Here is a 25,924-nt window from a genome sequence, read left to right as displayed (position 1 = left end):
CAGGTACCGTGCGGGGCGGGGGAGCTGCCCGCTCCCAAGGCAGCCGAGAGCCGCTCGCCCAGAGCATCCCTGGCTGCCGCTGCCTCCAGCCCCCGGTAAGCGCCGCGCCTTGCCCCTGCCTGCCCGCGCCGGGGTCCCGCCGCCCGGGGATCGAGGGTCCCGTGCCCCACCCCCCGGCCGGGCGTTACAGGGTCCCGCTGCCGTCCCCCCCCCGGGGCCGGGCGCTGGAGGGTCCCGTCTCCCCCCGGCTGGGCGTTACATGGTCCCGCTGCCCCCCCCGGGCCGGGCGCTCGAGGGTCTCCGTCCCCCCCCGGGCGATGGTTACAGGGTCCCGTCCGCCCCCCCCCGGGCCGGGCGCTGAAGGGTCCCCGCCCCCCCCCGGGCGGGCGTTACAGGGTCCCGATGCCCCCGCCCCCGGCCGGGCGTTAGAGGGTCCCCCCCAGGGCCGGGCGCCGGAGAGCTGCAGCCGCCGCGCTCCGGGCGAATTCACCGGCTGCAAGTTCAACTTCCCGGCGCCGGCTCCGTTCCCCGGCGCAACAGCGCCGGGCGAGGGAAGTTCGCGGGCGGGGGCGAGACTCCGCTTCCCCTCGGCCCGCCGCGCCCGGGCGCTACGGGGCGGGCGGGCCCCGCTGGGGGGCAGCGGCCGCGGGGGCGGGGGTCTGGGCCCGAAGGGCCGGGCCAGGGGAGCTCCCGGCCCCGCCCCAGCGGGGCTCCTCGGCCGGGCAGGCAGGGCTGGGAGCCGGGCCACCCGCCCGCTCATTGTTCCCTGGGGAGCGCTGCGAGGAGGCGACGGAGCGTCTGGAATTGGGGGTCTCTGACCAGTCTGTGCCGAGACCCCCCCAACAGCCTCCCCCGCCTGCCGCCCCCCCCCCCGCTTCAGCCAAGCCGCCCCCCCCACACACACACAAGAGGGGGACAAGTTGAGCCTTGTCCCCAGCTCCAGAGCTGACCGGGCTGGGGTCCACCCAGTGTCCCCTCCCCGTGGGGAATCCGCCTGCCCCCTTGGCTCCCTGGGTCCCCTGGCCCACAGCAGCACTTTGGTCAGGCCCCGCGACAGGGCCCAGCCTGGGCACTTCCCCCCTGGATGGACGAGACCCTGGCAGAGCTGCTGGGGACGCCCCCTCCGTTCGGAGCCGAGACGGCCCCAGAGGCAGGGGGTGCCGAGGCTCGACGGGCAGGGGACTCGCTCCCCTTTCAAAGTCCCTTTACAGCTCCTGCTTCCTCCTGCACAGTGACCCGGGGCTTCACCTCCTTTGGGGCCACATCCTGCCTTCCGCCAGGGCCCGGTGGCCAGGGCCAGGGCAGGGGGGAGGGCTGGGAAGGGGGAGACCTGGCTCAGACAGAGAAGCCCCGGCTCTCCGGCTGGATAAAAGAGCCAGACCCAAGCCAAGGCCCCGCCATGCAGGGGACGACCCTGACCCGAGGGTCAGATGGGGGTGGAGGAGCAGGAGGAGAGACCAGGCACCCTGTTGGCAAGATGCCAAAAGCCGGGCGAGGCCGGGTCGTGCTCAGACTCGCTATGAGCGGGGGAGGGGCGGGGACCCTCCCCAGTTGACAGACTCTCCCCTCCCCCCAGGGACGGCTGTTCGGCAGGGGCTGCAGGAAGAGCCGGGGCTCTGGGTCCGCTCCCTGGGGCCCGAGACATGAGCTCTCCCCCTCGCCGTCTGCCCTGAGCACCTCCTCCCGGAGCAGGGCCGCGGCACCGGCCCCCCGGCCCGGCAGCATGGAGAAGACCTACTCGCTGACGGCCCACTACGACGAGTTCCAGGAGGTGAAGTGTGCCAGGAAGTACAACAGCGGCACCCTGCCCAACGGCTTCAGCCTCCAGCTCGGGGCCGGGGCCAAGAAGCCGCGCCGGGGGCTGCCGCGCTGGAGCCGGCGTGAGATCTGCCTGCTCTCGGGGCTGGTCTTCGCGGCGGGCCTGTGCGTCATCCAGGGCTGCGTGCTGCTGCTCAAGTACCTGGCCATGGAGCGCGCCGCCCATTGCCGGGAGGACTGCCAGGAGAAGAAGGCCTTCCTCAAGGCCTCCCTCTTCATCGCCAGCAACATTGACCCCACCATCGACCCCTGCAATGACTTCTACTCCTTCGCCTGCGGCAGCTGGCTCCACCGGCACAGCATCCCCGAGGACAAGCTCCACTACGGCATCATCGCCACCATCGGGGAGCAGAACGAGGAGAAGCTCCGGCAGCTGCTCCAGCAGCCCGTCCGCAGGGGCTCCCGGGCCTCGGCCGAGAGGAAGGTGAAGGAGTTCTTCCGCTCCTGCCTCGACATGGGCGAGATCGACCGCCTGGGGCCGCGGCCCCTGCTGGAGGTGATCGCGGACTGCGGCGGCTGGGACGGGCCGGCCACGGGGCGGCAAGCCCGCTCCGACTTCAACGAGCTGCTCTACAAGACCCAGGGCGTCTACAGCACGGCCGCGCTCTTCTCCCTCACGGTCAACCTGGACGACAAGAACTCCTCCCGCTACGTCATCCGGGTGAGTGAGCCCACGCTGGGGGCGCCAGGCCCGGGGCACGCCCGCCGGGCATCTCAGGACAGCTGCAGCCAGGACGCCTCCGGCTAAGGTCACTGGAGCTCTGGCCGGTCTGTCCTTGAATGGGAGACCTCGAAGGAAGGCCACAGCGGGTTGGGTGACTCTCCTTGGGGCGTTGCAACACAGTGGCTGGCCCCAGCGAGGCGCAAGGGGGCACTGGGCTGCAGGGCGCTGGACGGGTGGCCCCAGCAGGGGGCACTCTCCCCTCACAGCCAGGACTGCCCCCCGTGCCCCAGTGTGGTGCTAGGGGGTGCTGGATGCAGAGACCAGAGTGTGTAACTCACTAGGGGGCGCTCTCCATTCCGAGTCAGGGCTGCTCACGTGTGTTCCTCAAAGACCCAGGGGCCCTGCCCCTGGGAGGCATTAGCCCTGCAGTGCTGTATAGATCCCGGGAGTCCTGTAATTAGATCCTGCCTGTCTGAAATCCCCTGCCCCACCACACTCAGCCGGACACAGGAGTCTCCTTCCTGTCCCAGCCTGGGCTGTGTGGCGTTATGGTGGTGGAGGGTCCCACCCCAGAGCGGGCTGCATTTCAGCAGGGGATGAGGGGTGCCTATGCCTGGAGTGTGCCGTGGGGTCCCTATGCGGGTGGGGTGAGTGCTCCTGCTGCATGGCACTGTTGCTATGGGCAACGCATTCCCTAACAAAGCAGATGTCTGGGTGTGGCGCGTGCTGCCCTCCTGCCATCAGCTCCCAGGGGAGAGGAGCTCGCACAAGGCCATTCCCCCATGGCTGCAGCCCTGTGCTAATAATATACGGCTGCAAACGCCCGCGCCAGACCGGAGCCTGCCAGCTAGCGGCTCCAATCACCCTCCACGCCGAGCTGCGGAAACAGCCAGCCTGGCTGCACCACTCGCGGTGTGCTGTTCGCTGCCCAGCCCCGATCGCTATGAGAGCGCGAGGGGCCGAGGGGGCTCAGCAAAGCCAGAGGTCATCCAGCCAGGTGGCATGACAGCCTCCGCAACAGCTCTGCCGGAGCCCCTCACTCCCGACCTGCAGCCCCCTGCTAGCCCAGCCCTGGGCTCCCCACTCCCAGCTCTGCCGGAGCCCCTCACTCCCGACCTGCAGCCCCCTGGTGCCAGCCCTGGGCTCCCCACACCCAGCTCTGCTGGAGCCCCTCACTCCCGACCTGCAGCCCCCTGCTATCCCAGCCCTGGGCTCCCCACACCCAACTCTGCCGGAGACCCTCCCTTCCAACCCGCAGCCCCTGCTATCCCAGCCCTGGGCTCCCCACACCCAGCTCTGCCGGAGCCCCCCACTCCTGACCCGCAGCCCCCTGCTAGCCCAGCCCTGGGCTCCCCACTCCCAGCTCTGCCGGAGCCCCCCACTCCTGACCCGCAGCCCCCTGGTGCCAGCCCTGCGCTCCCCACACCCAACTCTGCCGGAGCCCCCCACTCCTGACCCGCAGCCCCCTGGTGCCAGCCCTGCGCTCCCCACACCCAACTCTGCCGGAGCCCCTCACTCCCGACCCGCAGCCCCCTGCTAGCCCAGCCCTGGGCTCCCCACACCCAGCTCTGCCGGAGACCCTCACTCCCAACCCGCAGCCCCTGCTAGCCCAGCCCTGGGCTCCCCACTCCCAACTCTGCCGGAGCCCCTCACTCCCAACCCGCAGCCCCCTGGTGCCAGCCCTGGGCTCCCCACACCCAGCTCTGCCGGAGACCCTCACTCCCGACCCGCAGCCCCCTGTTCCCCCAGCCCTGGGTTCCCCACACCCAGCTCTGCCGGAGCCCCTCACTCCCGACCCGCAGCCCCTGCTAGCCCAGCCCTGGGCTCCCCACTCCCAGCTCTGCCGGAGCCCCTCACTCCCGACCCGCAGCCCCTGCTAGCCCAGCCCTGGGCTCCCCACACCCAACTCTGCCGGTGCCCCTCACTCCCGACCTGCAGCCCCCTGGTGCCAACCCTCGGCTCCCCACACCCAACTCTGCCGGAGACCCTCACTCCCAACCCACAGCCCCCTGCTAGCCCAGCCCTGGGTTCCCCACACCCAACTCTGCCGGAGCCCCTCACTCCCGACCCGCAGCCCCCTGCTAGCCCAGCCCTGGGCTCCCCACTCCCAGCTCTGCCGGAGCCCCTCACTCCCGACCCACAGCCCCTGCTAGCCCAGCCCTGGGCTCCCCACACCCAACTCTGCCGGTGCCCCTCACTCCCGACCTGCAGCCCCCTGGTGCCAGCCCTGGGTTCCCCACACCCAACTCTGCCGGAGCCCCTCACTCCCGACCCGCAGCCCCCTGCTAGCCCAGCCCTGGGCTCCCCACACCCAACTCTGCCGGAGCCCCTCCCTCCCAACCCGCAGCCCCCTGCTAGCCCAGGCTTTCTGGTCCTGGTCCCCCTTCTGGTCAGGCAGCCGTGCTGGAGCCCTATTCAAAGATCAGAGGCTCCCATCCCAGACTCAGGTTAGTGTCATTGATTGTCCCATGGTCTCCTTCCCAGCCAAGCTGCTCGACCTCTTCCCCAGCCCCCGACACCCTGGGCCATGCCCCACAGGCTGCAGGTGGGGGTGGCCTATGGGGACCACCCCAGCAGGAGCCTTCATGCCAGCAAATCAACATACAGATCAGGCCTGTGTGCCAGAGGCACCAGGCAATCAACCAGGAGATGCTGCCGAAGGTGCCTCCCTCCCCTTGGGGCAGAGGCCATGTGTCATGAGTATCCACCTCCCTGAGTCCCTCTCCCTTGCAGCATCAAGGGATGTCACCTGCATGCCACAAGATGGGCCCTGTGAGTGCCCGGTGCTGGCATTGCTCTGCCAATACCCACACAGAGCCCTGGGGCGGGGGGCTCAGGCCCCCATATACAAGAACCAGCTCCAGTTTTTCAGCTCCAACCAATTTGGCTTTTCCATCAAGGGAAAACAATGAACCAAGAAAGAACCAAAGTAAAGTCTCATAGATTCCAAGGCCAGAAGGGACCATTGTGATCGTCTCATCTGATCCCTTCCCCCGCAAAGCGCAGGCCAGAGAACTGTCCCAGAACAATTCCTAGAGCCCATATTCGAGAGGAACATCCCATCTGGATTTAAAAATTGCCAGCGACGGAGAATGCACCACGACCCCTGGTAAATTGTTCCACAGCCCTTGGTAACCCCCCCGACTCCCGGGGGGAAGAGCGCAGTGTGGGTGTCTCATAGTGAGACTGACCTCCAAAGGGCCTCTGCCCCAGCACACAAGCCCAGCACTAAGACATTTACAGGCACAGGAAGCAAAATGACTCAATGCACCACGGCTCACAGGGCCCTGGTCAGATGGGAGGGGAAAGCCCCAGTTCTGCTGCACTGAACAGGAGCTGTGGGTGTATTGGAACACAACTGGGGTTACCTAGAGCTTCACAGCTCTCCAGAGACAGGAGTCAGCATAGGGCCTTTGACACACAGACAGACAGTTCCAGTTCCACCCAGCAGAGGGCAGTGCAGACACACACTCAGCCCTACCCGGCAATGTCTTGGTCTTTGGCTCCCCCTACTGGTCTCACTTGACTCTGGAAGGAACACACTGAATTGGTGTAAATGGGGTCAGAACCCGGCCCGGCCCTGCTGGGTTGCTTGCAAAACAGGCAGCTGGTACCCAAGAAATGGGGGAGCAGGGAGAAATTGACAAGCAGGGAAGCAGGCTCCTTGGCATGGGAAGAGGGGACCAGGACATGGAGCATTGCCCAGGAAGGAGGGGGAGATGGGCAGCTCCGTGCAACGCGCAGAATCATTAGGGGCAAAGGGTGATCTGGGGTAGGAGCCCAGGGCTGGGATATCAGGGGGCTGAGGGTTGGGATTGAGGGGCAACGGCAGAGCTGTGGGGGCAGGGTTGGGATATCAGGGGGCTGCGGGTCAGGCGTGAGGGGCATTGGCAGAGCTGTGTGGAGGGGAAGGCATGCCCTGTGCTCCCCACCCGCTCTCCTAGCCTCTCCCCGTCCCGAGCCCCGATTAGGAAGGCATTTGCCCACGTTAATCAGTGGCTCCGAAATGTAGAGAGCAAATAGAGTCGGCGGGGCCCTGGCAGCAGATTGCACCCCCGTCTGTGCGGCCATCCCCTGCCCGCCTCCGGAGCTCATTCCCAGCACCGGGCCCCGAGTAGTGGCCAGGGGCTGGGGCCTGCACTGCTTGGGGGGTTGTTTAATACACGGGGGGCTCTATTCCCCTGGACATGGGTTCCCCGCTGTGGTCGGAGTCGGCGGAGTCGGCCACGCGGGTAGGGCGGTTCCAGGCCTGCTGGGCCGCCGGCTCCCAGCCTCCCGGTTCTTGTCGAATTACCTTGGAAAACGAACTGGCAAGGACACAGCCGGGGCTCGTGGGATGCCGTGCTCGGCACCCGGCCTTTTATTTGCATAGCAATGCCGGGCGCCACGCCGACGGAGAAGCGGCTTTTATACCCGAATTAATGTGACTCCGACAGGAGGGGACCTTTGGAAAGGCAATTTCCCTCCGCACAATTGCAGTGTTTAGCAAAGCAGCGTGGCAGGCAATTTTCCAGGCAGTCGGCAGAGCCGTGCACACGGAGGAGAGAGGCTGCGTGCACGTACGTGCTGGGAGAGCGTCTGTGTGTGTGTGCCGGGTGTGGGTGCGGGCGGGTGTGCACAGGGGCTGTGAGTGTGCAGACACGCTGGGAGAGCATTGTGCACATTATGGGGGAGGGTGCGTGGGCGCAGGAGTGGGTGGGCATGCAAGTGTGTGTGCGGGGGCGTGCAAGCTCTGGGAATGTGTGAGTGCGGACGCTGGGGTGTGCATGCGAGCGTGCACACGGGGGGGCATGTGGATGCTGGGGGGAGTGTGTGCACACACGCCTGCTGGGGGGGGTGGATGTCTGTGCGAGCGCACACTGGGGGGAGTGTGAGAGCGTGTGTGCACTGGGGCAGAGTGTGCACGGGGGAGTGTGGCTGCATGGGTGCTGTGTGCGTGCGGGTGTGTACGTGCGTGCTGGGGAAGTGGATGCGTGGGCCTGTTTCCACACATGTGTCCTTTTCAGGTCTGCGTGCTCTGGCTCCAGGGGCTGCGGCCTGGTCTGGGGAGTTTATGGCTGGGGCTGGGGTCAGTGGAGATGAGGGACCTCGGGGCAGGGGCCGGTCCCGTCCCTGGAGCATGCACCGAACAGAGCCCCCCGCAGTGCCTGGGGGCTCAGACCACAGCTTCCTGGTGCCTCCCGTCGGCTGCAGAGAGGCTGCCCTGGTGCCTCGGGTGGGGGGCAGTGGTGAGCCCAGGGCCCTGCCCACCCACAGCCCGGCTCTGCGGGCCCACGAGGTGCGGGGAAGCAGCTGAGCAGCCTCGTGCGGCTCCCCCCAGGACGGGAACGACAGGCCCAGGAGAGGCTGAACGAGGCCTGCACCTCTAACGCCCGGCTGAGCCCACCCACCGACCCCCCAGTGCACCAGAGAGCCCTGCCCCCTGCTGGGCACTGAGCTTCCTCTAGAGGCTCCAGCCAGGGCAGGGCTTTGCCAGGAGTGCGGGGCGGGGGTGGGGGGGCTCCGGGAGAGCACAGGCTGCTCCCCCATTGGGGTTACAGTGGGGGCGGGGGGGGCTGAGCCCAAGGGCCCTGAGGAGCTGTAGTGGTGCCAAAAGGAGCATGGTGCCCTCTAGTGGCCACAGCCGGCACAGCAGGTAAAGGACCCCACTGGCCCCAGCACCAGGGGGCGCTGTTGGGGCTGTCGGCCCAGCTCCGCCGTGTGTGTGTGGCGGGGGGGGGGCTCTGATCTCACCAGCGGGTGGGTAATTGACAGCTAGCCGGTGCTGGCCGTTCCCCTTCCCTCGCGCTCGAGGAGGCCTTACCCACTCGTATGTACCCCTCCCTCATGCCGCTCCTGTGGGCACCGGCCCTTTGCTCCCCGCTGCAGGCTGGCAGCGTGTCTGAGCGCCCTGGGGTATCCCCCCCCACTCCCCAGGGGATGGGAGGGTTTAAAGGGCCAGGCCGGGGGGGGGGGGAGGGCATTGCTGGGCAAGGTAGCCTCAATCCGTGTGGCACACCTGGCTCTGAGGGGAGCTCTCTGCAGCCAAGGGGTGGAGCTTGGCCCAGGGGTCTCTGCACATGCCCTGGGTGGGGAGAGCCCAGCCCCAGGGCGGGCAGCCCACGAGGGATGGCTGCTCAGGCTCTGTGCTGCAGTGGGGTCGAGAAATGGGCCGGCGGGGTGGGGCGGAACAGCGCTGGGATAGATGTGTCCTCACTGTTACGGAAACACCCAGAAATCAAGGCCCTGTCAGGCTGGGCACTGCACAGAGGCACACAGGGAGTGAGGGACCGCGCCTGCCCCACCGAGCTCACAATCTAAACAGGACAGAAGGTGGGAGGGGAAACTGAGGCACAGAAGGGGACGTAACTGGCCCAAGAAGGGCGGTGACAGCTGGGAACAGAAGCCAGGTCTCCTGAGTCCCAGCCCAGTGCCCTGCCCACAAGGCTACTGGGAGAGATTTACCTGCACCCCCGCCATGAATCCCCCCACTAAATGATTCAGGAAAAGCAACATGCTCCGTCTGTTCCCCAGCCTGGAGAGCCCAGAGGGGAGGGGTTAGGGCGAACCAGGCCGGGGGACAGAGGGTTGGAGGGCATTTCTCAGTGTCATACGCTTCCCCAGTGCCCTTGGCGACCCCAGGGTAATGCAGCCACCTCTGGGGAGGAGGATGGCAGCAGCCAACACACAGCACAAAAGAAAAGGCAGGCAAGCTGCGATTGGGGATGCGGGGGAAACCCCTGCGCACACGAAAAGTGCCAGGGACTCATCCAAACTCCCCATTGACGTGCACTAACTGCCTAGGCCGACAGGGGGCAGCACAGCAGCCAGCCCCATGCAGGGTTGAACCTGCGGCTTTAGGGGTGGTGAGCCGAGACCCAGCAGCTCCAGAAAGGCCCCCTCCCGGCATCCCCGCTGAGGCAGCCCTCACCCCAGCCCGGCGCGGTTAGAAGGGTCGGGCTGACCCAATGGGATAGATTAATTTTTTCAGTGCAGCTGCTTGTCCCTGCGATTGATGGCAGGAGGGCAGCGCCATTAGCTGATTGCTTCTTCCCAGGAGAGACTCTCTTTTGGAAAATGGCCAGCGGGCGGGCGGTGGGCAGCAGGGCTGGGCTGGGGGGGCGCCCCACGGGGCGGGCCTGGCCTGCACTCCCAGGCATGGGCCCCTCCCGGGGACAGTTTCACCCACTGAGTCATTAGCACAAAGGGTTCTGCCGGGAAATTAAATTCTGGGTGTTTATCAGGGAGGGGGGGAAATCATGCATTGCTGGGACAAAGGGCTGGCAGGAAGGCGGGGATGGGAGCTCGGAGCCAGCCTGGGGAAGGCTCCCGATATGGCGGGCACCGGGGACGGGGGCGGGGGCTGTTGAGGGGGCGGCAGGATCACAAAAGGGGTCGGCCGGGGGTTGGAGACTGGCTGGGGCTCGGGGACTGGCTGGGGCTCGGGGTGGAGGGGGTTAAAGGGGCTGGCGGCTCAGCTGGAGCGTGACGGGTTGCGGATAACGGACCCTTGGGAGGTTTGGGACGTACTGTTCAGAGCTGGGTTTATTCAGCCCCAAGCGCGCTGTGTTGAGGGTGCCTGGAGCACCGCGGGCGCGGGCAAGTGCTCCTTTGTTATCATAGCGTTGATTAGTTGTAACTGGGCTGCAAACGGTGCTCCAAAGGGCTGGCCTGTTATTGTAGGGTTGCTTGGAGGGAAGAGGGGGGTGTCACGGAGTCCCCGGGCGATGCTCGGGAACTGCTCCCTACGCAGCCAGGCAGGACTCTGGGGCAGTCGCCTTTCTGGGAGCAGCCTGTCTGCAGGACACAAAGCTCACCCGGCTTCCACCTTCCTGGGTCTGACCTCGGAGCATTCAGCCTCCTCTGCCCCTCCGTGCGCTTCCCACAGCGAGTCCGCCCAGGCGGGGTACAGGGGAAGCCAGAGGGTCCTGCCCCCCAACTCCGCAGTCAGACGCGACTCTCAGCCAGCCAGTAACACAGAGGTTTATTAGACGACTGGAACATGGTCTAACACAGAGAACAGGACCCCTCAGCTGGGTCCATTTTGGGGGGGGGCAGGGAGCCAGACAACCACGTCTGCCCTTCACTCCATGTCCCCAGCCAGCCCCCAACTGACTCATCCTCCAGCCCCTCCTCCTCTGGGCTTTGTCCCTTTCCCAGGCCAGGAGGTCACCAGATTTCTTTGTTCTCCAACCCCTTTAGCTCTCACCTTGCAGGGGGGAAGGGCCCAGGCCATCCGTTGCCAGGAGACAGAGTGTCGGCCATTTATGTACCCTGGCCCTTTGCTCTGCAACAATTACGCCCCCTTATCCCACCACCTAGAGACTTAAGAAATGCACAGGGGAAACTGAGGCACCCCTACAGTATTCAGAGGAAACATTAAGAACAGTCCCACTTCGTCACAGGGGGGGTTGATCTGTTATTGGAGGAATGCTCAGAGGGCCGGTCCGTTATCGTGGGGTTGCTCAGAGGGCCAGTCCGTTATTGTATGGTTGCTTGGTGGGCTGGTCCGTTATCGTAGGGTTGTTCAGAGGGCCGGTCCGTTATCGTAGGGTTGCTCAGAGGGCCGGTCTGTTATCGTAGGGTTGCTCAGAGGGCTGGTCCGTTATCGTAGGGTTGCTCAGAGGGCCGGTCTGTTATCGTAGGGTTGCTCGGAGGGCCAGTCCATTATTGTAGAGTTGCTCGGTGGGCTGGTCTGTGGCTAGGCTGGCGGAGCAGCGCTCAGCACCCTCCAGCCCAGCCATGCGGCACTTTGAGGTGGAAGACCTGGTACAGTCTGGCCCTCCTGGCAGGGTGAGTTGATTGGGGAAGGACCCACCTGGGAGCAGGAGGGCTGAGCACAGGGGTGTGGACCAGAGAGAGTCCCACTGGCCCTACCCAGACTGGGGCGCGATGGGGGGTTAGACTGGAGCCAGCCACGCCACAGGGCCCCAGCGTACACCCAGGGGAGCCCCTCCCCACATTAAATCTCCCTCCTGGGACTCTGCCCTGGCCGCCGGGCCTTCCTCCTGCCCGAGCCCCAGACAAAGCACAGCCGCCCGCCCCCTTCGCAGACAGACCCTGGCGGCACAAAGGGCCCCCGCACAGGCTGAGCCCCCACCTCTCCCTGCTCCTCCATTAGCCAGGGAGGGGAGGGGACCCCAGACCGCCCTCGGACCGGGGAGGCGGGGGCTCAGGGTGCCCAGGCCGGGCACAAACACGGCTCCTCTGTTCTGTTGCAGATTGACCAGGACGGGCTGACGCTGCCTGAGCGAACCCTGTACCTGGGGCAGGACGAGGAGAGCGAGAAGGTGAGGGGGGCTGACATCACCCGGGGGGGAAGGGGGTGGGTCAGAGAGGAGCAGCCCCTGCCCAGCACCAGCTGCACCCACCTGCCCCGTGAGGCGGCTGAGCCGGGTGGGGGTGAGGAGGGGCTGGTGCAGCTGCAGTGTCACCAACCACCAGAAATCATGAGTCTGACCCCAGAAGTCACCGGACTGGCCCCAACGATTAGGAGAGATTTTTAAACAAAAGATCAAGTGTTGTGTTTGTCGGGCTGTTGTTTCATGTGTGATCTCCCCCTGCCCATCGTGTGTGTGTCTGTGTGCTCTCCCCCAGCCCGGCCTGTGTGGGGGTGGAGGGTTTGTGTGTGTGTGTGTAGGGGGGAGGTGTGGGGCTGAGGGGTGTGGGGGGTGCAGGTGTGGGGGGTGTTTGCAGGGAGATGGGGGGAGGGTGGGGGAAGTGACTCGAGCCCCTGCAGCAGGAGCTCCCGCCCCACCTGCCTGACCGCTAATTCTGCCCCCAGCCCCCCACACCCCGCATCTCGGCTCCTCCTGGCCCTTCACCCCTTGGCCGGGGCAGGCGCTGTCCTGTCCTTGCGGCCTGCAGGGGGTGGCGAGGGGGCGGGGCTCTTTAGCTCCGCCCTCCCGTGACGCTAGCTGGGGATGCAGCGGGGCGGGGAGGGAGCTCTGCCCACAGCAGCTGATTGGTGGCTCAGCCCCAGGAGGCGGGCTAGGAGGGCAGGCAGCCAATCAGAGGGTTCAGGAGCTCTAGGGGGCTTGGAGCTTCTGGAGCAGACAGGCTGAAATCCCGTCACCAAACGGCGCTAGAGTGGGGGGGGGCTGACCCCCCACCCCATGCGGGGCCTCCCCCCCCTCCCTCCCGCCTCGGCCAGGGCTGTGTCCCCTGCCCCCCCTTCCCTCAGCCCTCCCCCCTGAGCCAGGCCTGACCCCCCTTAGCCTCCTCCCCACTGGGCTTGACCCCCCTCTCGGCCCTCTCCCCCTCCCTCAGCCCCCCACTGGGCCTGCCCCCCTCTCGGCATTCTCCGGCTCCCCCCGGTCAGGCATGCGCCCCCTCCCTCAGCCCCCCACTGGGCCTGCCCCCCTCTCGGCATTCTCCGGCTCTCCCCGGTCAGGCATGCGCCCCCTTCCTCAGCCCCCCACTGGGCCTGCCCCCCTCTCGGCATTCTCCGGCTCCCCCCGGTCAGGCATGCGCCCCCTCCCTCAGCCCCCCACTGGGCCTGCCCCCCTTTCGGCCCTCTCCCACTCCCCCTGGTCAGGCCTGTCCCCTCAGCCCTCACCCCCACTCAGCCCTTGTGCCCCCCCAGCCAGGCCTGACCCCCCCTTAGCCTCCTCCCCACTCGACCTGGCCTGCCCCCCCTTACCTCAGCCCTCACCCCGCCCCCAGCAAGGCCTGACACCCCCCCCTTAACATCCTCCCCACTGGGCTTGACCCGCCTCTCGGCCTTCTCCCCCTGCCCCCAGTCAGGCATGCTCCCCCTCCCTCAGCCCCCGCACCGGGCCTGCCCCACACTCGGCCCTCTCCCCCTACCCCCAGTCAGGCGTGACCCCTTGATCCCCCTGGGTCCGAGCCCCCCCGCCCCAGAATGGCGCTGCACCCCCCGCGGGGGCTGACCCCTCGCCTCGCCCCCCAGATCCTGGCGGCATACCGCCTGTTCATGGAGCGGCTGCTGGGCCTGCTGGGAGCGGAGCATGTCGCGCAGAAGGCGGAGGAGATCCTGCAGCTGGAGCAGAGACTGGCCAACGTGAGTCCTTCCCAGCCCCACGGGCACGAGTCTTCGGGCACAAGTGGCCCCCAGCTTGCAAGGAACTAACCCCCTACAGCCATGTGGGGAAGGTGGGGGCCCAGCCGGGGCCCAAGGGCTCGACCCCATGCTGGCATTGAGCACCGCTTGCCCAGCCTCCGGCCTCTCAAGGGAGCAGGTCGCAGCCCAGCGCACCCAGTGTGTGGGTGGGGTACGTCCCCACTGGGGTCCCTGGGCAGGGAGGGGACATGCTGGGGGCCTGGTGCCTGGAGCTTGGGGCTGACTGGTGAGTCCCTGTTACAGGAAGCGGTTTCATTCCCAAAGCGGGAGCCCCTTGGCCTGCCGAGCCCCCACAGCTTGGTCGCTGCCTGTCCCCACACCCTGGCACTGCCCTGGGGCTGGGTACAGCCAGGCTGAGGAGCCTCCTGCGCTGGGGAGCCGCCGAGCTGCGGAAGGGAAATCAAAGAGCAGCAAAGCCTGACTGGGTTGCACCCGCCCAAGGGTGCTGGGAGAGGGGACCCTGCAGGATAGCGGGGAGCAGCCATGAGCGCTCCAGGGTGGCATACCCTCCCACCACCATGTGGCTGGGGAAAGAGTGAGGGGCCCCAGGCCTTTGGGGGGTCAGGGGAGCAGTGAGGCTGGCGAGTGGGAATGCTTAGCCCTAGACTCCCTGCCCGTGGCTGGCCCCGTGGCACCCCCCAGCCTGGTGGCGCAGGCAAAGCGCGGCCCTGATGCGTCTCTCCTGCCCAGATCACGGTCTCCGAGTATGATGACCTGCGCCGGGACATCAGCACCATGTACAACAAGGTGTCGCTGAGGGAGCTGCAGCTCATCACCCCCACCGTGAGTACCCTGCCGGGGCACCGGGGGAGGGGCAGCACAGCTGAAGCCCCTCTGTTCACAGGTGCCCAGACAAATGCCTTCATGGCTCTTCTTCTCCCCCAGGAGGGCTGCCCCCCAAGTCCATTCTGGAGGGCACTACCATCCGCACCAGTTCAGAGACTGCAGAGGGGCACCCAGACGTGGGCTGTGTTAGGTCACTGTGGTGGGGCAAGCCCAGGCTGGATCGCTGCCCGTGGGGCGTGGAGTCAGGGCCTGGGCCAGCCGCAGAGCGTGGTGGGGCTCTGGAGAAGGCAAGGCCCCTCTGGTCACAGCGCCCTCTCCCCCACCCCCCAGCTCAAGTGGAAGCGCCTGCTGGATCGGATCTTCCACGATAACTTCTCCGAGGAGGAGGAGGTGGTGCTGCTGGCCACGGACTACATGCAGAAGGTGTCGGAGCTCATCCACAGCACGCCCAGCAGGTACGGCCAGCGGGGCACAGCGGGCACTGCCAGGGTGCAGGGCTCTACCAGATGCCTCGTCCCACATGCTCCCGACACACGGCTGGGTAGCAGGGCTCTGTGGGGACAGTGGGGCTCTGGGGCATGCTGGTCACACCCTGGGGTCAGAGTGGGGTGGGAGGGCGGAGGGAGCCCCACCCTGCCCTGCTCCCACAGCCACTGCCCAGCTCCAGTGCCACTCCGGCACTCCAGGCATCTCCGGGCCCCTCACTCGGGCACACAGATGGGATTGGAGACTGGTAGAGGGGCAGATCCCAGGTGCCCCCTGGAGAAGCCCCGTCCCCTGCTCAGGCTTCCCAACAAGGTGGCGGGGAGGAGGAGACCTTGATGGGCCTGGCTCAGGGTCGAAGAGGCCTGGCCAGGGATTTCTGCGGTGGGGGTTCATGGGCGTGGCTCATCGTCAGCTGAATCCCCTGCATCCGCTGCCTTTGATCCGCTCCATGGGCTAGGGGCCCTTTCGGTACAGACAGGACATCTCACTAATGGCCATTGATCTGCCGGGACTCGCCTGCCTCCTGAATGCCAATGGGCTGCTGCAGCTGCCTGCTGGGGTGCAGGAGACCATAGCATACAACCCCCCATCCCTGCCAGGCTCACAGAGCTGCACTGCCTCATCCCATAGCCCCCCCTCCCCAGCATGGCCAAAAGCAGGGTGAGCTTCCCCTTCCCTGCCCTCCCCCCACCATGTCTGGGCTCTCCCCTCCCAGGCATACCCCGCTACAAGCCAAGCACACGCCCCGGAATCCCCCTCAGCACACACACAAACACCCCATGGCCACCCAGAGGGCCCCCCGCCAGCTCTCTCCTGCACCCCCCACCCCCAGGGATCCCCATTCCCGGCCGCGCCCCCAGCGAGTGAAATATAGCATTTCAGAGCTAATCAAATGCATTACAAATCATCCGGCTAAACCAATTCATTACACAGGCAATTCAGCGGCGTGCAGGGTGCCAAGCCAGCCGATGTCTGGGCTTTCATGGGATATTCCCTAAAACTGCAGCTCAGATGTCCTGGCTGGGCATCCCCGGCAGCCCAGAGCTGGCAGCGAACTCCTCCTAGACCCCCCCCCCCCCGGTCTCTGAGCACACTGGCCAGCCGGGGGTGCTGGCAGAGCCCAGGGAACTCCCTGCAACTAGGGTTTGGGAATGCCACCGCTTCCACCATCACTTAAGGCAGGGGGATGCTTCCTGGCATCCCCGCTCCCCATTCTCCCCCCCTGCTCCCCACCCCATCCCGCAGCCCCTGAGACAGAGGAGGGAGAGGCTCAGACCCCCAGGGGTATAAAACATGCTCCCCCTCCCAGCCCCTGGCCGGTCCCTATGTCTCCCCCTCCCAGGATCCTTCACAACTACATGCTGTGGCGTATTGTGGTGGTGCTGAGCGAGCATCTCTCCACGCCCTTCCGCGACGCCATCCACGAGCTCTCCCGGGAGATGGAGGGCACTGAGAAGCAGCTGGAGCTGGACAAGATGTGCCTGAGCCAGGCCAACAAGCACTTCGGCATGGCCTTGGGGGCCCTCTTCGTGGAGGAGCACTTCTCCTCCTCCAGCAAGGCCAAGGTAGGCACAGCCAGGGGTGGGCTGCGAATCTCCCCCCGCCCCGCCCCGGATCCAGCCGGGCTGGAGGGAGGCGGGGAATCCCACCAGTGACCACCCCCCTGGCCAGTGAAACACAAGACAGGAGCGGCGCATCTTCAGGCCAAATGCCCAGTGGTTGGAGGCGCGCTCAGGGCCCGGCCCTGTTACCCGGCAACCACTGGGCGTGGCTTAAGCCATTTGTGGGCGTGGCAGTGATGGAGGAAGCGGCTCTCTAGGGGAGGTTCGTACCCACCCCGGGCCCAGTGCCATGGGCGTGTGTTACGAGGAACCCTGGTAACGCTGTGACCCGGGCGTGGTTGCACCGAGCAGGTGCAGCAGCTGGTGGAGGACATCAAGCACACCCTGGATCAGCGGCTGGACGAGCTTGACTGGATGGATAAAGAGACCAAACGAGCGGCTAGAGCCAAGGTGAGAAACCAAGAGGCGGAGCCTAGCCTGGCCAGCCAATCGCAACATCCACCACGGCTTGGGGCACTCCCGGGGGGATGGGGGATGGAGCTCAGAGGGCGAGGGGGGCTCTGAACTGCCTGGGCCACAGGTAGCCTCGTCAGTCCCAACGTTGGGCAAGTGGATTTCTCCAGCCAGGAGAAGGAAACTCTGCTGTCTGGCAGCCAACCCATGAAGGCCCCGCACCCACGCAGAGAGCAGCCCTGCTCTGGGCTGGCTGGGCCCGTCCACAGGGTGAGCCACGCATACAGACCTGGCCAGCCACCTCCGCACGGACGGTGCTGCCATCCGGCTGCTGCAGCCACAGGCCAGCGCCTGCATGCAGAATTGGGGCTAGGACTCACCGCCTGCCCCTTCCAGCACAGGGGCCTCTGCCCAGAGAGCTAAGAGCAGCAACGCCGCAGTCTGTCATTGCATCGAGCAGGGGGCGGTGCTGTGCTCAGACACAAACCCATCAGCCCCCGGGAGATCAGAGCAGGCTCAGACCTGGGCGTGTGCTCTCCTTGCAGCTTCAGTACATGATGGTGATGATCGGGTACCCGGACTTCCTGCTGAAACCGGACGCCATCGATAAGGAGTACGAGGCGAGTGTGCGAGGGGCCTGCGTTGCACCCCTAGAGGGACTGCAACGATGCTGGCTCTGGCAGGACACAACTGAGAGTACCAATTCAGGCCAAATTGCTTAGAGCAGGGCAGTTACAGCCCAAGGCTGGGGTTCCTTTGCACACCAAGGCAAACCAAACCAGCCAAACAGAGAAGACTTCGGGTTTACCCCACTAGCTAATCACAAGTCACACAAGCAATTCCCTTAGACACTCCAGTTTCCCAGTATCACCACCAGTGCCACTTGTTATGGAGATCACTGGTTATGAAAACCAACACCCCAGTAAAAGAAAAACGTTCTCCTGACCCCAAAGGACCAAGCCCCAGACCCAGGTCAAATGATAACTTAGATCTTACCCAAAATACACACTTATAGCCAATTCTTATTAACTAAACTAAAATTTATTAAAAAAGAAAAGAGAGAGAGTTGGTTGAAAGATCAATACACAGACAGACTTGAATTCAATTCTTGAGGTCCAGATACAGAGCAGAGATGAGCTTGTAGTTGCCCAAAGTCCTTTTAGAAATAGTCCAGAGGTTATAGTCCAATGTCCATATTCAGAGTGACTCCAGTCAGTGACTGGGGATCTCAATCCTTATGGCTCAGGGTTTCCCCCTCTTGAAACCCAAAGCAGAGCAGAGATGAAGAAGGATCGTGTCCCAGGGTTTTTATATATTTCCAGCAGCCTTTTGGCCTGAGAAAACAATAGGCTTAATTTTCCTTCTCCTAAACATCATGGCAATTAGCACAGTGTAATTTATACATTAAATACTGTAGTCCACATGTAGGTTACCCCAACCTTCAAAGAGACATATTGACTATTTCACTCAAGTGTTTTCCTAAATGTTAATATTCCTTTTTTGATCTTTGAATCAAAGCCATAGCAATAGACAAGACTTGTTTGCTTACCTCACAAGCCCTGAGCAAACAGCTATCCTTCTATCTGTAACAATGCAGGCTTGCATTTCAAAGCTCTGTTCATTTCCATCTCTTCCTAACAAGTCTTTACAGTTCGGCCATGGGTCACCTCAGTCTGTGAGTTAATTAACTCTTTCTGGCCCTGTGTCACCTTTCAATGAGATATTATATTACACTCATAACGTCACAGGGATACCTGCACACTCAGGCTGGGAGAGATCCAGCAGTACCCCTCCCTTTCTCCTGCTCTAGCCAGTGGCCCTTGGCCTGCCATGGCTCTGTCCCCTAGCCCTGCCCGGACTCCCTGGCCAGCAGGAGCTGCTGCTCTGTCAGCCTGCGGCAGGTGTCTCGCTGGGGAGTGCAATCGGCAAGTCGTGGGGCTCAGGACCCTCCCAAAGTCTTTTGCTCCCTGAGTTCCCCTGGCTCTGGCTGAGACACCTCCACCCTCACGCTGTTCCCACCCCCACAACAGCGCTTTCCATGGCTACCTGGGCATGCGGGGGCACCCGCTCTGTCAGCAGGGTGCGCTCCCAGGCGCCGGCCCCAGAGGGAGACACTCTTGCATGTGCTCAGTGTGTACGGGACCCTCCATCCATCCTAGGTCCCTGCCCGGGGGATGGGGATGAGCCTGCATGCAGACCAGGGAGCCTCGGGGCTACAGCCGAGCGCGGGGGCTGGGAGCCTGCTGGAGGGGACGGGACATCCCAACTCCGGCTCCTGCTCCCCTCTTGTGGCAGGGGGGCTGGCTGAGAAGGGGAGTCCCAGGGAGAAGCCCCCGGCCCTTTCCCGCCTGACCTGGGCTGTGTCCCCCGCCACAGTTCGAAGTCCATGAGAAGACGTATTTCAAGAACATCCTCAACAGCATCAAGTTCAGCATCAAGCTGTCGGTGAAGAAGATCCGGCAGGAGGTGGACAAGTCTGCGTAGGTGTCCATCGCCCCGGCTGGGGCCTGCGCTTTGCCCCTCCAGAGGGGATTGGGCAGGGGAAGAAGGGGGTACCGGTTCTGTGGACCCCCTGCTGTGAGAGCAGAGTCAGCCGCGGGTCTTTAGGGATCCATCTGTGACAGGCGGGACTCCGAGTGTGACCAGCCCAAGGCTGCCAGTGCTGGTTCAAGCCCCGGCTCGCCGAGAGACAATGGCGTGCTCCACGCTGGCTGTTGCAGGAGGCTCTGCTCCCTGTAGCCAGGAGGCCCCTTGTCCGGACAGGGGTTGCTGCTGGGGTCCAGCCGCCACACTGCTCCTCTCCCTGGAAATCAAGGCATTTCCCCGAGGGGTGTGCCGGCCCCTAGTGGTCAGTGTGCGCACAGACAGGCAAATGCCTCACAACTTGTGCCCACCTACCAGGGCATCTGGGCTGAGGTGGGGGGTTCAGGGGCCGAGACTGCCTGTGAGGCTGGCTGATCGAGGGGGTGCTGACCCCACCCAGATCCAGCGGCACGTGGCCCCCAGAGCTGTCGCAGGCAGCTGACCTGGACTGGCCAGCCTGGCCCCTCTGAGCATGGGGGCCTGTGCCCAGGGGGAGGGAGGCCAGGCTAGAGCCTAGCCTGGCACCATCCTGTGGGTATTAGGGGTCAGAGGCTGCCCCTCCCAGCACTCTGTCCTCTCCCAGCTCACCCCTCAGACTCCCCTGTGTGCTGGGGCAGGGGGAGTTGCAGGGGCACCTGGCCCTCGCAGCCCGGGTGCTGATCTCGGTGTCTTGGCTGTCTCCTTGCAGGTGGCTGCTGCCCCCGCAGGCCCTGAACGCCTACTATCTGCCCAACAAGAACCAGATGGGTATGGCCCCCATGGCTGATAGCCAGCATTCCCGGGGCTTCTGAACGTGTCTGCTCTGATCATTGCGGGGGGCACCCAGACTGGGGAGGGCCAGGGGGTGGTACAGCAGCCAAGCTGGGGTGCGACTGGGACTGAAATAGTAATGGGGGGTGGGGGGGCCTGCGGGTTGAAAGTGAGGGGAATCAGTGGAGGTAGGGGCAGGGCTAGGATAGCAGGGGGCTGCAGATCGGGATTAGGGGGCATCAGCAGAGCTGGGGAGGTGGAGGCAGGGCCAGGATAGCAGGGGGCTGCGGGTCGGGATTGAGGGGCATCGGCAGAGCTGGGGAGGTGGGGGCAGGGCCAGGATAGCAGGGGGCTGCGGGTCAGGATTGAGGGGCATTGGCAGAACTGGGCAGGGGAGGAGAGACAGAGCATGGCTGCCTCAGGGAGTCTCCCTCATCCCAGAGAGTTGGGGGCTGACCCACGCCACGGTGTATTTGTCCAGAGCTGGGAGGGTGAGTTTGGGTCTCAGTAGGAGCCCTGTGTGCCTGGCCCCGGCAGGGTCCCCTCGCTGGGATCCTGCCCTGCTCGGGGTGAGAGGGCAGTGGGAGGAGCCCCCTCCCCATAACACTCCCTCCTCTCCCCACAGTGTTCCCCGCCGGGATCCTCCAGCCCACGCTGTACGACCCTGAGTTCCCGCAGTGAGTACAGAGCTGTGCAGGTACCTCCACACTGCCCCCCCCTCCAGCCAGCGCAAGGGGAGCAGGGGATTGGGGGGCCCATGGTTGGACCATGGCGCCCCTTGTGCCTGTGGAGGATCCCAGCCCTGGGGTGAAGCAGCGAGCAGGGCTCTCTGCAGCCAAACCCTGCGGGGGTAGCTCAGAACTGTCCCTGCTGGGCTGGGCGCACCCAGAACCGCCCCTTGGGCCACAGACACCCAGGAGGTCAGCGCCCCTCCCGTGGGTGGGCTCGTGTCAGCCTCTCCCTTGCTATCTGCCCATTCGCTGCTGACGGGGCGTCTGGGTGTGGGGGAGGTCCTCAGACTCCTCCCCCATTGCTGATGGGGCAGTGTCCTGGGTGGGGGGGGGGGAGGTGCTCAGACGCCCCCTGCCCCATTGCTGATGGGGCACTGTGAAGCGGGGGGAAGCCTCAGCTGATCAGGCTGTGCTGTAGGGGGTGCTCAGACCCTCCCATTGCTGATGGGGTCGTGTCTTGTCCCCTCCTGCCAAAAGGTCTCTGAACTACGGTGGAATCGGCACCATCATTGGGCACGAGCTGACCCACGGCTACGATGACTGGGGTGAGCCCCCTCCCCCCGCCCTGTTTCTGCTGCTCCAGGCCAGAGCTGGGACCCCACGAGTGCCTGCCCCGAGGCGTGGCACCTGTTCTCTGGGGACGCCCCGTGGCTGCATGGGGATGGGGCTCAGGACCCCAAGGGTGAAGGTGATGCAAAGGGCCAGGTGGCAGCTGCATGGGATAAGCCCTGGGCAGCCTGGCTCTTCTGGAGCGGCGCCTCCCTCTGGCTGGTCCAGGAGCAGAGCCTGGCCCTCGGCTGACAGTGCACTCACTACCGGGGCCTGGCAAACAGCTCCCTGTGTGGCCCTCAGTCGTTGTGGGTCTGGGGCAGGGTGGGGCAGAACCAGCCGGGGAGGGGTGCTTACAGCTGGGGACAGGGTTCCAATCCCAGCTCTGCCCCATGAGCCCGAGCCCGTTCCACCCTCACCGTGTGCCCGCAGGGGGCCAGTACGATCGGCACGGGAACCTGGTGCACTGGTGGACAGAGGCCTCCTACAGCAAGTTCCTGAAGAAGGCCCAGTGCATCGTCAACCTGTACGACAACTTCACCGTCTACAACCAGCGGGTGAGCCCGAGCGCCCCTTGCTGCCGGGGGAGAGGGGCTGGCCTGCGTCCAGGGTGCCCCTCCCTGCTGGGGGGGCCAGGCCTGGCCCTGGGGTGCCCCTCACTTCTGCTTGCCCCAGATTGCTCCCCCGCAGCACATGGGGTCAGAAGGGCTCTGCTGTGAACAGCTTAGTGAGACACAGACCGCAGCAGCCAGAGCCCGGCGGGGGGCGGCTGGGGAGAGCAGGGGCTCTGGGTTGTTTCTGGAAGGGGCAGTTCATCTTACTCTCTAGTATCTACGTCATGAGGGGGAGGGTGCTGGCTCCAGGCGATGCAGCCCCCCCAGGTGCCCCCTCCCTCAGCCAGCGCCCGGGGCTGATCCCCTCAGGCTGGTCTCCCGGAGAGATGGGCTGGTGGGGCAGGGGCTGGGATGGGCCCCCAGTTTGAGGTGGCGTGCTGGAGGGCTGGGGGTACACCCGGCCAGGTCCGTATGAGCCCCTGCTCCTCTCTCCACAGGTGAACGGGAAGCACACGCTGGGGGAGAACATCGCCGACATGGGGGGGCTCAAACTGGCTTACTATGTAAGTGACGGAGGGCACCCCTAGCACCCCCCTCCCCCAGCTCATGGAGAATGGCTGGGGAGACCCGCAGGGCAGCAACTGGAGAACGGCCGGGGGAGTGGGGAGAGACCAGTGGGGCAGCAGCTGGCTGGGAGGAGGCTATGCTGGCATTACTCTAGGGGACCCCACACCCACCCACGCCGGGGCTTGTGAGCAGAGCACAGCGCCCCCACCCCCGGGAGCTCCGTAGCCACCAGCTGCCCCTCTGCCTCAGCTGGGAGAAGCCGAGACCCTCCTGCCGCCCCCAGCCAGACCCATTGCCCCACACTGCATGGGCCCAGCCTGCGAGCGCCTGGGGACGGGGTGGGGCGGCTGGGGGTGGGATGCCCCCCGCGCTGATCGGGCCTGTGTTTTGCAGGCCTATCAGAAGTGGGTGCGGGAGCACGGGCCGGAGCACCCCCTGCACCGCCTGAAATACACCCACGACCAGCTCTTCTTCATCGCCTTCGCCCAGGTAACACGCCGCCACCAGGGGGCGGTAGTGCACGGCGAGGGGCCCAGAGCCGCCGCCACGCTGCCTCCGCCCTGGGCTCCCCACCCCCAGCTCTGCCCGACCCGCAGCCCCCTGGCACCCTGAGCAGAAATGACCCAGGGGGGCCATACTGCAGAGCGGAGTGGGGGGGTTAGATGGGGACAAAGCTCCCCCCGAGGCAAGGCTGGGACCCACCCAACTTGTTTCATCTCCGCCTGCTCCGCGTGCCCCACCCTGGCTGCCTCCTGTCCCAAAGATCCCGCTGGGAGCCCCTGGCTGGTCGTTCGGAGCCCCTGGCTGCCTTGCTGGCCTGGCCCCTGCTAGTCCCCACTCTGCTGCTGGGGGGCGGGTCCCTTCTCCCCCCAGCTCCCCCCAGCTGTGGTGCTCATCTGGACCCCCCAGCCCGGGCTCTCCCCCGGCTCCCCCGACCCCAGCTGTGGCGCTCACCGTGGCTTCTCTCCCATCCGCAGAACTGGTGCATCAAGAGGCGCTTGCAGTCCATCTACCTGCAGGTGCTGACCGACAAGCACGCCCCGGAACAGTACAGGTATCTGGGCCACTGCACCTGCTGGGTGTGGCCACTAGGAGGTGCGGCGAGTCCCTCTGCTCTGCCCTCTGCCTCGGGACCCCCAGCTGCTGCACGTGGGTTTGGCTGGTTGCTCCTCGGGGCAGGGCCCAGCTCCACTTGGAGCTCAGATTGCCAGCAGGGGGCGCAGGGTGCACAGGCCTGGAGCCAGGGGCTGGTGGGAGGGAGGGCAGCGGGTGCCCTGCCCCAGTGAGGGAAAGAAAGGGTTAAACCAGTCCTTGCACTGGGCAGGCTGGGAGGGGAGGGACGCATGTGCTGGGGCCTCTCAGGCCAGCCTGGCTGCTCCTGCCCTGGGGCTGAGCCCACAGGGTTATGGGGCAGGAAGGGGCAGCGGCAGGTCAGGCTGAAAGCACCCAAGATGGGTGAACCAAGTCCAGGGGCTTGGAGTGGGGTCCCCGGCTGGAGCACAGGCCAGGCCAGCAGGGGGCAGCACAAGGCTGTAATAGGGGGTAGGACCTGAGTGTGCCCTAGACTGGCAGCCCAGAGAACCTACTGGACTGGTTTCTCTTGCCAGCCCCTTGCCCTTGCTGCCCCTCCATGGCCACCGGCCCAGTCAGAGCCAGCGGCCCCTCCCCACTGTGCATATGCCAGGGACAAGGGGTTAACCCTGGCACTGCCCACTCCCCGCTGGGCAGTTCTCCCCGTCCTACAGGACAGCGCTGCTAACAGCTGCCTCCTCTTGCTTCAGAGGTGACTGCATTACTGTGTCAGGTGCAGCGCTGCCCTCGTTGGGCTGCCAGCCACTCTTTCCTGAGCCCTCTCTCCACTCCCCAGGGTGCTGGGCAGCGTCTCCCAGTTCGAGGAGTTCGGCCGGGTCTTCCACTGCCCCAAGAACTCGCCGATGAACCCAGCTCACAAGTGCTCCGTGTGGTGAGCACCGGCGCCCCGTGGCCATGCCTTTCGCTGCCCTTTGCCTTGCGTGTGCCGAGCCGTCCGTCTGATCCCGCTGTTTGCAGGGGCTGCTGCTTCTCTCTGCCATCCGCCTGCCCACCAGCCAGGCACCGGGGAGACCCTCTGGGCTCCTCTGCAGGGCCGGGGCTCGCAGGGACAGATGCCGGACAGAGCTGGAGACAAGGTGGCGAAGGCTCCTTTGGCCAGTTCCTCGGGGGCCGATGCGACAGGCAGCAGGGAAACTACAGATTGGGTCCACTTCTGGCTGGGTGTGTCCTGCCACCCCCCCCCCCCCCCGGGCCTTGGAGCCAGCCCCCCCTCCTCTGGCTCCCCATCGCCGAGCCAGGAGCTGGCCCAGTGAGCCTGCCAGCGGCGCAGCCGCAGGGGATCCCCAAAACACCATTGAGGGACAGTGGGAGGGACCAGAACTGGGGGAGGCAGGGGACAGGCCCCAGTGCTGCTGGCACGGAGGGGCCAAAAGCTACTGTGGGGCCATTTCTCAAACCGGCTGGAAGATCCCACATATGGAAGCAAGCGGTGCCCGTCCCAGGGCAGAACGCGGGGGCTGCAGCCCACGCCCCATTCACCCAGCCCTATAACTTCCATCCAGGGCGACATGGGCTCAGAGCCGGGCACAGAGGCCTAAGCCTAGGCCCGCAGGGAAGCAACCTGCCAGCGCAAAGGCCCCCGTGTGCTCGCGCCACAGGGAAGTTGTAGGGCTAGGCTGGGGGGGTTCCAGGAGGACAGGTGGGTGAGAAATCCCCCTGCCCACCCGCAGCCCTGAACAGCGCCAGCTGCCAGTGCCCCCCCCCCCCCAGCACCATGCAAACAGCTGCGGTCCCATGCTCGCGCCCAGGGTGGCAGTGGATGGGCTGCGGGCGAAGAGCTGGCTCCACCCCCTGCCACCTGCACTCCTGGGCATTGACTCAGCTGGGGGCCCCGTGGCAGTTCGGCGCCTCACCCCAGTGCAGTGCCGGACGGCAGCACCAGGAGGCGCCCTTGGGACATCAGGCAGGACGGCCACAGCCAGGAGGGGGAGCCGCGCCGCCCACGGGCTCGGTGCCTCTTGTACAGACCTCGCTGTATGTGTCGCTGCTCGGTATGGTCAATAAAGCCGGCGCTTTACGTGTGGGTGGCTCGGTGCAGGGCAGCCGGGGCGAGGGGGGGGCCACCCCAGTCTGCGCGCAGCCCCACTGCTGCGGTGGCTGGGGAGGGGGAAGCATTCACACACCAGCCTCGGGTGTGTCCCCCCAACACACCCCCAGGGCCCCCGGGAGTCCATTCACCCCCCCCACACACACACAGCCGTCTGGAGTCCACCCCCCCTCCCCACACGGCCGGCTGCAGTCTCTCGCCCACGCACGCACAGAACACG

At 65.5% G+C, this 25,924-nt stretch overlaps 1 protein-coding gene across 1 annotated transcript; it reads left to right on the top strand.

Annotated features, from left to right (window-relative positions):
• ECEL1 (endothelin converting enzyme like 1) lies at window positions 1–25,674 on the top strand. Its single transcript, XM_073359154.2, has 18 exons — window positions 1–95; window positions 1,577–2,479; window positions 11,683–11,751; window positions 13,374–13,484; window positions 14,235–14,327; window positions 14,661–14,785; window positions 16,159–16,381; window positions 16,730–16,828; window positions 17,377–17,451; window positions 19,208–19,311; window positions 20,103–20,161; window positions 20,790–20,841; window positions 21,373–21,440; window positions 21,877–22,001; window positions 22,496–22,561; window positions 22,959–23,054; window positions 23,543–23,619; window positions 24,433–25,674. The coding sequence occupies exons 2-18, from the start codon at window positions 1,724–1,726 to the stop codon at window positions 24,530–24,532; spliced, it is 2,298 nt and encodes a 765-aa protein (XP_073215255.1). The 5' UTR covers window positions 1–95; window positions 1,577–1,723; the 3' UTR covers window positions 24,533–25,674.
• Window positions 25,675–25,924: the final 250 nt, after the last annotated feature.

Source organism: Lepidochelys kempii, chromosome 9 (genome assembly GCF_965140285.1).
Source record: "Lepidochelys kempii isolate rLepKem1 chromosome 9, rLepKem1.hap1, whole genome shotgun sequence".
NCBI classification, from domain to species: domain Eukaryota; kingdom Metazoa; phylum Chordata; order Testudines; family Cheloniidae; genus Lepidochelys; species Lepidochelys kempii.
Note: the sequence above shows the minus strand (reverse complement) of the source record. Positions and strands in the feature narration are given on the sequence as shown.

Excerpts from the sequence above, each read along its gene's own strand:
- ECEL1 (XM_073359154.2), top strand. The coding sequence starts at position 1,724 with ATGGAGAAGACCTACTCGCTGACGGCCCACTACGACGAGTTCCAGGAG. Across the intron at positions 2,480-11,682 it reads CCTCCCGCTACGTCATCCGG|ATTGACCAGGACGGGCTGAC; the intron begins GTGAGTGAGCCC and ends GTTCTGTTGCAG. Across the intron at positions 14,786-16,158 it reads ATCCACAGCACGCCCAGCAG|GATCCTTCACAACTACATGC; the intron begins GTACGGCCAGCG and ends TCCCCCTCCCAG.